This window comes from Talpa europaea (genome assembly GCF_964194135.1).
Source record: "Talpa europaea genome assembly, chromosome: 4".
Taxonomy (NCBI): domain Eukaryota; kingdom Metazoa; phylum Chordata; class Mammalia; order Eulipotyphla; family Talpidae; genus Talpa; species Talpa europaea.
Window position 1 is genome coordinate 143,179,029 of NC_140070.1, and position 13,182 is coordinate 143,192,210.

The 13,182-nt window shown below is 42.0% G+C and overlaps 1 protein-coding gene across 2 annotated transcripts in view; it reads left to right on the forward strand.

Moving 5' to 3' along the window:
• Positions 1-5,220: 5,220 nt before the first annotated feature.
• Positions 5,221-13,182, forward strand: part of DYRK1A (dual specificity tyrosine phosphorylation regulated kinase 1A) — a gene marked incomplete at its 3' end in the record, with an annotated part of 33,359 nt that continues 25,397 nt past the window's right edge. The window contains exons 1-2 of one of the 2 annotated variants that reach the window (XM_084231939.1): positions 5,221-5,355; positions 11,429-11,548. In XM_084231939.1, the coding sequence (XP_084088065.1) occupies positions 5,236-5,355; positions 11,429-11,548 (240 nt within the window). In that variant the 5' untranslated portion in view covers positions 5,221-5,235. The remainder of the gene's footprint in view (positions 5,356-11,428; positions 11,549-13,182) is intronic. The other variant, XM_084231940.1, reaches the window with a different exon arrangement.

Below are 13,182 nucleotides of genomic sequence, written 5' to 3' on the forward strand. Positions count from 1 at the left end.
ACACTTAACACACAAATTTAATTACTATTTCAGACTGAAAAAACTGAGAATTTAGTTTTTTATGAGCAATTTCATTGTGTTTGTAGACAGTTGAATGTGCTGTTTGGCTAGTAGGTTAAAGTGTGTGTGTGTGTGTGTGTGTACACGCATACATTCTCGGGGCATACATGTCGGCCACTAATTTGAGGGATATAAGAAATCAGTTCATTTGTTCTTATCATTAGATAATTAGACACAGTTTCACTTCAGCATATATTTAACACATACTGTAAATCCAGGCTCTGTGCTATGTGCTTGGGTGAGAGAAAGAGTGAGAGAAATTGACTATGAAGCAACAACCCTAGTTGTGCTGTGATAAGTTATTTCTGACTCTCAAAAGCCTCATTTTAAAGACACTCCTTTCATCCTTCCTTCAGCTCTCTCCTTCCCTTTCTTACCCACTTCAATATTTAAATATTCCTCATGGATTGAGTTTTTTCTTTCATTGAACAAATATTCATGGCGTGCAGACCACCTGCCAGGCACTGTTCGTGGGGCTGCCAGCCTGGGAGACCATGCTTCCTTAGCGCCTCGCATTCGGGTACTTTCTCCACTGGGTTCCTTCATTCCTGGCACCTTTGGAAGTGCAGCAGGCTGTTCCCTTAAGGCATTTCTCCTGCCTGGCTGGTGTGTCTTGTCTCTCCTGGCCTTGCAGGTTCCTTCTACATGAGTTTGCTTGTCTCCTCTGAGAAGCGCCATCGCGTGTTTGCATGCTGTAGTTCCAATTAACGTCAGTGTTTTCATTTGTTTTTGTTCTTGAATATTATTCTTTCTCTTTAAAACCTAATGTGGATTAATACAAGGATGGTTTCCTATCAAGAAATCCAAGTTAGCTGTAAGTAGAGCTGCGTGTGTGTGTGTGTGTGTGGGGGGGGTCTTATGAGATCTGAGATAAATGGCAGTTATTTTCTCTCAGGCTTTTGTGTTTGATGTTTCCTTTGTACCCACCGCTACCTTCTCTGAGACCTGCCCGTAAGATGTGTCTCTGTAAAGTCAGTGCTAAAACTGCTTGTAATACGGTCTTCAGTTACTTTAGTTTTAGTAACTTGACTGGCATGAGAAAGTGACTTCATTTTTCTTAAGGAAACTTCACCAGTAAAATTTTTATAAACTTTAAAAAAGTTACAGAAGCACACTCATGTTTAAAAAAATCTGTGGGGCCTCCCTGGTGGCACAGCGGGTTGAGTGCAGCGCTGTGAAGCTGTCTGCAGCCTGTGTTTCATTCCTGGCCTGCCAGCAAGATTCCCACATGGTGTGGCAGACCTCTCCTCTGTCGCGCCCGCTGCTCCCCTCAGCAGTGTATTTTGGTTGTCTGCCTGTTGTGCTCCCCGCTCTATCTCTGGTGAATCCTCACCCTCCCGCACCTCTGGCCTGTACTCCAGCTCTTGTATTTAAAAAAAAAATAAATAAATAAAATCTTTAAAAAAATTTTGAAAAAATTGTGCAGTTTAAGATGTAAAAACATGGATGTATGCTTTTTGCTAACCTGCCTTTTACACTATTTGGCTGCAATTTAAAATAGTATTTTGAAATTGAGCTCCAAATAATGATTTTGAAGATAATTTTCAATTAAATATTTCATTGTTAAATTACCAAAATTAATTGGTGATACATTTATAGACTAAAATAATATCATGGCTGAGTCTTTTAGTTGAAAAGGATTACATCTAGGGCCTCCCCGGTGGAGCAACAGTTGAGCGCTGGGTTGCGAAGCTGCTGGAAGCCTCCACGGCCTCTGCGGCGCGGGTTCGATCCCCAGCTGCTCCCCGGCCGCCGGGCGAGGGTCCCGCATGGCGCGAAGACCTCTCCTGCCGCCCGCTGCTCCCCTCAGCGGTGTACTTCGGTCCTTCTGCCTGCTCTGCTCCCCGCTCTGGCTCTGGTGAATTCTCTCACCCTCCCGCGCTTCTGACTGTACCCAGTGCATGTATAAATAAATAAATAAATAAAATAGTTAAGCATATTTAAAATAAATAAATCTTTAAAAAAGAAAAGAAAAGGATTACATCTAACATGGTAGATGCAGAATGCTGCATACAGAATGACTGTTTATAGGTCAAAGGGGGTCTGATGTGAACAGTTTTTCATTGTCTTCATTATAGGATGAAGCACATTCCTTTCTTGTTAACATTTGATTTAAAGAGGGGACGTGGGAACTTCAGAAAGAATAGAAAACCATGCTGACTTGTTTAGGTATAAAATCAGGTTGACAAGAAATTCCCTTACTGGTTTTGTCTCCTTATTTTATCATAGGGAAAGAATGAGTAACTTAGTACTTACTGGCATTGTGGGAGGAAATTATACTTGGATATCTTTCTGGATTTCACATGCAGCAGTAAAACTAAGAAAGGAAACAACGAACATGTGGCAACCACACCTCTACACTCTATACCCAGTGCCAGAAGCTTAAGTTTTCCTTCCCTTCACTAGTGAGGGGAACTGGTTGTGGCACCAAGAGCTGTGCCAGATGGTGTGGTGAATAGCTTAAAAAAAAGTCCTGCAGTGAGTGGTGTGTGGGGTCTTCTGGGATGATGACCTTTCCCCCCCTCATGCATGTTCAATTTATGATGGGTGTTTAAGTTATATACTAATGACTTTGGCACTTTTTTCTATATATTGTAGTAAATAAGCTTAAATATAGTATATAATAATGATAATAGACACAGGAGCTAATATTTTTAAAGTGTTAATGTACCAAGTTCCAGTCTGTATGTTTACTAGTGATATTTCATTTATACTTGATAGCAAACATAAGGGAATAGGGTTAGTATAATACCTCTCTCTGCTTCATAGACAAGGAAACTCAGACCAAGAGTGGTAATTTGCCTTTTGGGGGTCTTAGTCTTTTTACTGTTTACTTATAAGAGCTATTTGTTTATCAAGGGCCTCCATTCTTTTCATATATATTTATGTATTGTCTGTCTTCCCAGTTTTTTGTTTTGAATATGCAGATTTAAAGTCTTCCCCCAAACCCCCCATTATTTGACAGTTTGGTTTCCAAATTTTGCTGTTGCAAATACCAGGGTAAACATTTTTTCCCCTAACTTTTTGCAGTTGATAATCATCAATTACTTCCTTAGGATAAATTCCTACATGTGGTTTTTTGTTTTTTGTTTTTTTTTTCCCTTTTTAGTTGGACAGTTTCTCCACATAACTGAACTGACTGACTGACTGAATGGATTTTTTCAATAAGTAATGAAATGTTTAGAAGTTATCCCAACAGTCTTCATAGGAACATTGTCCTTTTACTTACCCAGTAGATATTTATTATTCATGTACTGTAGGGTGGTTAAGGCCCTCCTGCTGTAATGGAGGAAGACAGACTCCAAAGCCATGGTAGGGCTGGCGCTACTCAAGTTTAAGTGGGGGTGGAGGGCTCACACTTGGATTCTGGAAAGTTTGCTCTCGTCATCTTGAAGAAATATGGGATTGCAAATGGGCAGAGTAAAGATAGAGCTACTTGGAATCTATTGTAGTAAGCTACTGTTGAGGCATGGGGTAACAAATGAGAAGAGGTCGCAAGCTGGGGTGGCGGCTGTGGCCTCCAGGCTCTAACATGACGCCTAGAGTTTTGATTCTGACGCTGGAAAGGAGAATCTCTGCCGCGGTCTGAAGCAGAAGTGGAACTTTTGTGTGTGGTGGTGGTGGGGTGGGGGGCGATGTTGAGCTTGGTTCTCCTCAGTTGCAGAGTCTCTGTGCCATTCAGGCAGCATCGTGTGCTCCACGAGCCATTTTGTGCTCCACGTGCTCCATTTTGCACTCGCTGCAGCGGTCCCGAGCAGAACTGTTGTCAGTTCTACATACCAAAGCTCTGCGGCCTTTGAGGTCGACGTGTTGTCTTTATCAAGAAATGAGGTGCGTAAGACCACACGGATAGTAAATTTGGAACTGAAATTTCACACTAGTGTGCCCTGCCTAGGATTCTGGGCTCTTTGCTGCTGGACCAGTGCTGTCATGTGTCTCAAAAATAGTAGATGTGAGAAAAGGCACCCTGGGGCTGAACACTGTGTCCTGTTGCGCGGTGGGAGTTAGTGGGTTCTTTCAGGAAGGAACAAATATTCTTGGTGCACTGTTTTTTGTTTTTTTAAGATTTCTTTATTTATGCATACAAGAACGGAGGTACAGGCCAGAGGTGCAGGGGGTGAGAGGATTCACCAGAGACGGAGTGGGGAACAGAACAGGCAGATTGACTGAAATACCCTGCTGAGGGGAGCAGCAGGCGAGTCAGGAAAGGTCTGCTGTGTCATGTGGGTAGCTCCCTGCCCGGGGATTGAACTCATACTGCAGTGACTGCGGACAGCAGTCTGCAGGTTGCATCTTAACTCCTTGCACCACCAGGGAGGCCCTGGTGCATTGTTTATTGACCTAAATTTTACATTTGGCTTAGAGTGTAATTATAAGTTTGGTTGACTACAAGAAAGGTCTTCAACTAGTATTAGTTAACTACCAAATACCTTTATGGACCAACATGTTCGTTTTCCATTTGTACCTTAAGTATCATGACCATGGTCCCAGCCTTCCTGTGGGATAGTTACTGCTTGATCATTTTTGTGGTGAATTGCCAGGTTTAGTTCTTTAAGGACTGTGTTGGAAGAGTCCAGAGGAATCCAGCATCTTGTGAATTTGTTTCCGTGTATTGTATGTTCAACCTTAAACTACCTGTGTCGGTGGTGAGCACCATTAGGACGGTCTTTCACCTGGGAGGGTTCCAATCACCATACACTCGGCAGGCACAAAGCCGCATTTCAGCAGTGATCCTTTGAACTGATGTCTGAGAAGCTGGCCCACTAGAGATGCCTTTGAGAATTCAGAAATTACTTATATAACTATGGCTGTTAGATGATGAAAATCTCCTATGTGAAAACAAGCATATAGGTATTGTTAAACTTGTTTTACAAAAATATTTAAGATTTTCTCTTTTTATAGACTTACAGATCTCCACTTTAATTTTATACCATTTAACATACAAGCATTGTGACATATTCTTGCTTGTAATTTTAAAAGTGTTTAATATTTTTGAACATCTTACCATCTTTATTTATATAAAGGACTGTTGGATAGGTCAGAAGATAGCATATTAGTATATGAACGCATCCTTTAATCCTTGCTTTTTATCTTGTAGGAGGAGAGACTTCAGCATGCAAACCTTCATCTGTTCGGCTTGCACCGTCATTTTCATTCCATGCTGCTGGCCTTCAGATGGCTGGACAGATGCCCCATTCACATCAGTACAGTGACCGTCGCCAGCCAAACATAAGTGACCAACAGGTTTCTGCCTTATCTTATTCTGACCAGATTCAGCAACCTCTAACTAACCAGGTAAGTTCATGATGTTTTAAAATGATTTGTTGTAATGATGGTTCATTCCATTAAATGGTGGAATAATGAATGGGCAAAATGCTTTCATGGTTTTCAATTTTAAAGGTCACAGGGGATTCTGGATTGCCAATATGATACTGAGATGCTTGCATTAAAAAGTTTATTGGTTTTTCCACTTTCTGTGTACTTCATTTAATTAAAAATAGTCTCATAATTAAAGCAATACTCATTCTGGAATAGGAAGGGAAAAAGTTATTTCTAACGAGTACAGTTAAAAAAAAAAAAAGCTTATTTTTATGGGTAGATACTTAAGTAGAAAAGCAAGATAAGATTCCAAGTAACAACAAGTAAGGTTCCATTGTAGCAAACTTAGCTGATTGATGCTGTTGCAAACTGCTTTCACACACATTTATGAAAATAAACATGAAACTTCTTAAAATTAGAAAGAAAAAAGTATACTGTGAAGTAACCATCCTGTTCATTCTGCTGTTCAGACTAGAGATTTGGCAAATGGATGTCCATCAAATTCATAGTGTAGAGAATAATGCCCAAATTTTATGCACGCACATTGGTGTGTGTACTTATCTGTATGTTTGTATTACACATATAATTGTATGTGTGCTTTACTATCTTCTTGAATTAGCTGTATTCACTGTTTTGATTTTGGGTTCAGGAGAGTATATCTTACTAGTTGTGGTTTTAGAATTCTACCCCTGTGGGATTGTGGGTGTGATGAGCACTCCAGTGGCTGCATGTCCATGTGCTTAGGAATTTGGATTGTCACTACTTATTTAGGTCATTAGTGATAATCAAAAACAAGGAAAAATTGAAAGTATTTTTTACACTGGATTATTTGAAGGCAGTTTGTTTTCTCTAATCCAGTAATGTAGTTTTACTGAGCAGTTGATTACTGTTAAGTAACATCATGAAGGGGCAGGGAACCCTCGAAAGTGTTACCAGAGTTTGTCAGTCACTAAGCTTGTATTGCATTTCTAAAATGTATGTAGCCTGCGAATGGCATTCACAGTGTGGTAGCTAGTAAGATGAATTATGGCAGATTTAAGAATTTGTTTGATGTAGTAAATTGAGAAGTTCTTTGTGTGAGAATTGGAACATTGGGTCAGAACATTTAAGTTAGGAAAGAGTTTAATTTGTGCTATGAGAAAATTGTATATCCAAAAAAAAATAATACTAGCACAGTGACCTGTTTGCATTGTGCTGTTAAAGAAACAGAGTATGTGTGGATTCATTCTCCTGTTGTTCAGGGCAGCCCGTCAGGCAGGTGCCTATTTTTAGTCAGTTTTACTGCTAAAAGAACTGAGTTTCCACTTGTGACTTCTCGAGTGTGTGAGCAACCCAGACTTCCTTCTTGCATTGCCCTTTTAGTTCTAATACCTGGCATCTGTGGAGGCTAGACGAGTTCCAGTCTTTTAAAGTTATTTTTATGGCTCTAGTATTGTAGAAGGTAATTTAGTTAGCAAATTACCTATTTTTAGACACAACTAATATCTTATTTGTGGATAGTTTTAAAACAAGAGATGATTCACCGTATTTCCATTTTACAATGTAAAATATTTTTAAAGATTCATATGTTATAAGACTGTTTTTTAAGTAACAATATTCTGCCAGCTATTTCTGCCAGACCTCAGAAATCTCTGAGCCTAATACGTGCTCACGTTAGGAGACTTCCTCTGCGCTCGGTTGTGACGCACTGGAATGCGTGCTAAGGGAGCATGTGGTGTGGCTCAGGGTCTCGGCTTGTCATCTGGTGTGTGCCTCAGATCCAGGCACATGGGCCCTTCTCTTTGTTCCCTGGGTGTAAGAGTGGAATCTTAGACAAGATCCCCCACCCCCAAGTACCTTCTAGTTTTCATTATTTGATTTCCATTTTTCCTGGTTAATCATCCTATCAGTGTCTTCTAAATAAGGTTTATTGTGCAAGTAAATTGAAATAAATTGCCTTTAACATTTTATTTCTCCTAGTTAATCTTTCTTATATGAATGTGTTTGGTACAAATTTAAATGTGATTTTGTTCAAAAGATAAATTGAGGAAACGCGAAGAGCAGTGAAGTGAGTTTAGAGAGCATGGTGGAGCACTGAACGCTGCGTCTCTGGGCTGTGAATGTAGACAGGCGCCTCTCATGGTTCCTGACCTGTGCCAGTGACCAGATCTGTGCTGCTGTTGAGCTTTATTAATGGTGCTCAGAATGGCAGATAAGGCAGAACTTTGTGTATCTAATTCTCCGTTATATGTGAAAAATGAGGTAAATACAAATAAAACAATTGTTGAATAAAGTTCTGGAGTTTACACTACGGAATCTTCTCAGGGATAAAAGATCTCCACTCTCATAACTGACCCAAGCAGGAGTTGTGAGCTGCTGCTGTTTTACTTTTCTTTGGCTTTGTGAGCTGTGCCTTCTCAGAGCTGCAGATGTGAAGGGTGGGGTGTGGCCTTTCCTCACTCCTGGAGCCTAGGGAGGCCCCAGGAGGGTGGCCCATCCACTTTCCTTTTGGCAGGGAGGACACTGTGGTGGGCGGCGGGGCGACAGGAGAGGGGACTCCCCATCTGCAGCTTGGTGAACAACTTGGTCCTCTGAACACCTTGGGCTTTGTGCCCACTGCGGAAGCACAGGAGAGAGCTAGTTGCGTTCCGCTGCCTTCTGACTGTAGGAAGCAGGAAATGGAGAAAGCAGCAAATGCTGAGAGTGGATTTGAGTCCTACTATGGCTGTGCAGCTGAGTGTTTGGAAACATTCTCATCCTGGATTTGTGCTTATGGCAACACAGAAGATTTCGTCACCTAACATGAAATCACAAGGAAAACTAGTGAAGGGCGTGTTGCTTACTTTGTAGACGTTAATTTGTTCGTTTCATTTATTTTGATCCCCTTCTCTGTACAAGGCACTGTTTGAAGTTCTGAAATACAGTCTGGTCTAAAGGCCAGTTTTTGTAGACAGAATGCATCTGTTTTAACTTATGTTGCCAAAAGTATATAAGAAAAATAATGTATTTAGAGTTAGCTAATTGATTTGGCCTTGTAAGCAAGTTTGGCCAGTTGTGGAAGAAGTTAGCAACATTTTGTCAACTGCCAAGCACATAGTACGCACACATTGACTGCAGGAGTAGACCCTGACTCAAAGCTACGTTCATACCCAATTTCATGTGTGTACAAGACAGTTCAAATTGTTTCCTTGATTGTGTGATCTTGGTGTTTTGAGTGAAGAATTACTACTGGAAAGCTGTAGGCTGTTTCCTCCTTCAGGCATTTGAAAAAGCAGTGGAATCGTAAATGGCCAAGTTAAAAGTGTAAAGAAATATACAGGGTTTTGTATTTCACTAATTCTAGTAAGTGCATATGCCTATTTTATTGGCACTTATTGTGTATGACTCAGTTATTTTGCCCAACAAATAGTCTAAAGCTGACTCAGCTGAGAGGGGAATATAGGCTTAGCATGGGTAGGGCACGCCTGGAGTCCTGTTGAGCGGCGCACAGGCCGGAGACTGCCCGCTCTCTTCTGCCTGTCCTCTCCCCGGCTGTGGAACCTTGGTCAAGTAATTTGGCATCAGAGACTCAACTCTTGCGTTTGTAAAGTGTCGAGAACGTCCCCTACTGTCACAAGGTTGTGGACAAGATCAGAGGAGACACTTGTGAGATGCGCATGTTCACACTAGTGGGCAGCACATCCCTGCTCCTACTTGCCTTGGGCTTTACTAGGCTCCTCAGTGTTTCACTTGCTCCCAACAGCAGGCAGGCTTCGCGCCACCTTCCTGACCGTAGCAGTGAGATACTGTGTGGGCGCAGGCTTTAGGAAGCCTCCAGGGGAGGCTGCACACCAGTAGGCCAAGAATGGCCTCACTGAGTAGGTGGCTCGCAGGAAGGCAGTGCCAGGGCTTGAAAAGTAAAACAGGAAATTTGTTAGGGGAAGCCTTTTCTTTACCTTCCATGCTCAGAGCATGACTTCACACAGAGCTGACACGCTAACTACTGAGGCTGTCTGTGTGGCCCGGCCAGTCTCTGGGGAGAGCAGTGTAGTGTGTAAAGGTAAGTGGAAGGAGGCTAAGAACTTCGCTGTTCCTGCTGTTTATTTTAAAACTATTTGAATAATACAGATTTTCTTACTGCTTCCATCTATTCAGGCAAATAACCAACAATTACTGAGGTTCCTCCCCCTTAGTCCTTCTTAGAAGGCGAGGATGCTGAGAAGAGGCATTGCTACCGAGTACAGAACTCAGCGACTGAGTCTCTGGGTGGCGCACTTCAGTATCTGAGGGCAGTGGGGGAGACCATGCAGATCTGTGTAAGGAGACGTGCCCCTGGGACACCTCTGGGGTCCCCCTACCCCCGCCCCCGTTACAGCACTGGCCATGCTGCCCATTCTGGCCCCCATCTCCATCCGGCCTTCTGTGCTGCTGCTTTGTTCGTGCAGGTCAGCTTGAGCTGAGTCCATTACCCCAGCACGGCCGCACTTCTGGGGGCCCGTGGTGGGATGTGTTTACTCTCTCTGCCCTGCAGATGAACCCACGTGTCCTTTGAGGGAACTGCCTCTTTCTCACCAGGCTTTCTGGTACAAATGTCTGGGCGAGGCCGTAACCCAGGGTGGGCAGTGGTCATGACTTGGGCACCTTGATGTAATTTTTGGTTTTGAATGTGTTGATTCCAAGAAGCTCCTTTGTGCGCAACCCCCCCCCCCCACCACCACCTCCTTACTGAGGCATGACACATGGTGGCAGTCGTATATCGGATTGGCACAGAGTGGCCATTCACTGCTCAGCCTTCTTGGGGGGGTGCTTTGAGGATGTTCCCCCCCCCCCCCCAATCCCCTAGATGGAAATGGCCAGTGGGAAGCTCAGAGTTGAACCTACCGGATGGGAAAAGAACCAATTTAGGATTAAGGAGTTTCTGAAGTAAAGTGAAATGAGTTTTTATTTTATTTTTTTTTAAATTTATTTATTTATTTATACAAGCACTAGGTACAGTCAGAAGCGCAGGAGGGTGAGAGAATCCACCAGAGCCAGAGCAGGGAGCAGAGCAGGCAGAAGGACTGAAGGACACTGCTGAGGGGAGCAGCGGGCGGCAGGAGAGGTCTGCGCGCCATGTGAGACCCTCCTCCAGTGGCCGGGGAGCAGCCGGGGATCGAACCGGCGCCGCAGAGGCTGCGGGCAGCCTCGCAACCCAGCGCTCAACAGCCGAGCCACTGGGGAGGCCCTGAAATGAGTTTTTAAAAGAAAGTTTCATTAGCTGTAGCTCACTGGTGGTCTTCTCCTAGTGTCGTCATCAGCATTGGTATGATGGACTCATTTGTTGATTCGACAAATATATATATTAAACACCTGTGTGCCAGGTGCTCTTTTAGGCAAGGGGAGTATGAGTGAACACAAGTCACACAAGTGGCCTTATGGGGTTTTCCTTGTAGTGGAAGATGGAAGAAGTAATAAAGCAGCGAATGACTAAATGCATGTGGTGGTGGTGGTTGGTGGTGGGTGTGTGTGTGGCATGTCAGCTGGTGGGATCAGTGATGTGGAGAGAAATAAAGCAGGGCTGGGGGGAGGGCGTGTGGAGGGCAGCACAGGAGGGCACACTTTACTGGGTTAAAGAAATGAGTGCAGACATCTGACGACGGGGCACATGCCAGTCAGAGAGCCCTCATGCTGCAGCAACTGTAGGGACACAGCTGCCCCCATGGCCAGGTAGCTCTGTGCTGCCAGCTGAACCTGGGTCTTCAGACTCTGGAAGTCACCTGTGAACCTGTGAATGCTGGTTTGCCTTTGCCTGCCAGCTCAAGCTTTGGGACTAATTCAGAAGGACTCATTCCTTGGGTGGATTGTGTGCTGAAAAGTAGCCTTCTTGGGCAGCAATATGTGTGTCTTGGGCCAGGGATGCAACCTGGGCGGCTGGGCATATTCTCTTGTATTTTATTGTTTGTTCCAGTGGTTGTCTTCATTTGAATGGGGTGAAAAGAGACAATGTAAAATCTTCTAATGGCACCTGTTATTTTAAAAATGGATACAGATGAGGGGAATTTATACCAGTGCAGTATATAGTTAAAGTGCTAGTCTTTTCTGTCTATTTAAGGTGATGCCTGATATTGTCATGTTACAGAGGCGGATGCCCCAAACCTTCCGTGATCCCGCAACTGCTCCCCTGAGAAAACTTTCTGTTGACTTGATCAAAACATACAAGCATATTAATGAGGTAAGACTATTGATATGTTATAATAGAATCTATCTTGCAATAGTGCATGGGGGAGAAGCTGTCAGAAGCAGTCATTAACGACCTATTTAAACATGCTGAAGTTTTCTGTATCCCCAGTGTTGTTACATTTATGGTTATTATGAAGACTGGTATATTAGTAATTTGAAGAGAATATTACAGTAATTAAGTGGGAGAAAGAAGATGCATTATCGAGGACTGCAAAAAAAATGAATTTTGGATAACTTCCCTTTTCCCCCAAAGTTGTAAAAATAAATGCTGAGTTACATTTTTATAATAATTTTTCTCTAAAGAAAAGGTAAGAAGAGGGAACAACAACTATGAAAATATGTGTTTTAGCATTCTGCTTAGATATATCAGTTTCTCCTCTGCCATGGTGTCAGAAGCTCTGAGATACAGTTAATACCCAGTTAACAGGCATTTGGCTTAGTTTATTTGATCTGTCTGTAGTCGTGTGGTTTTAAATTCTTTTGAAATTGTATGTGTGTTCTTTTATCTCTATCCATTCATTGTGAGATATCTGAGAGCCTTTTAGATGGGCTAATCAGGATAAAAGACAGCACTTTGAATTACTTACATTTTAACTTGGTGCTTTTTGCCACTAAAAATTATTTTTTGGTCTCTTAGAACTTTGACTTGATTGCCACTTCTAGCCTAAACTCTAGCTCCATCATTAATTATTAAATGAATTACTATTATTAATAACTCTTTATTATTAAATGAACTCTTCAGTGGATCTGCCTTTGCTTTCTTTACTCTTCCAGCCTGCATCTTTGCACACTAAAAGCTTATCCTCTACCAGCTTTAGAGCCATTTAACTGAAAAGGTGTTCTTAGGCATATATAAATTTTATTGTATCCCTATGCTGTTTAATGCCATTATTATATTGCTGTACAGTGTGGCAAGAGAAAATTAAGATGAACTCAGTGGGAGGGACGTTTCTGAGGTGTATTTTGTACACAGTGAATGTGTTATGAGAGATGCACCACTAGTTTCGGATTGTCTGAAAATAATAAATCATTAACAACTTATTTGTGCTAACTTTACATCTCATAAGTTTTGACAAAGCTACTGTTAATGCTGTTGTTAATAGTTTTGTTGAAACTTGTTTTTAATTGTTTTGCCACCTTGTAAACTAAAGTTTTTCTATGTAAATTCTAAAGTGACTTATAATTACCTTTAAATTCGTTAGCATTTTTTGGATTACTGATAGTCCAGCTGTTATTTTTAACTATTTCAACTATTACCTTTACTAGTCTTAGAAACTCACTTAGAAGAAAAACAGATATGTGGCAGATCAACCATGTTGTGGATGGCCTTTATTGTGTGTGCTTTGGGGTGGGGGGAGGTGCCTTTTCCACTTGACAGTTATGTTACTATAAACTTAAACACTGGGCATAAACTTTCATTTTAAATTTTTTTTTTTTTTTTTGCCTTAAGATCAAATATAAAGCTGGAATTAACTACAAGGTGTCCAGGAGAGAATTTGAACATGTGGAGGATGAAAATGTTCTTTATTTTGTTTTGGTTGGCGCTTGTTGATTGTATCACCATTTACATTTTTCAGAATGTCTCATGTTTTGCTCTTAAGATCGATGCCACCCGACTGTAAATTG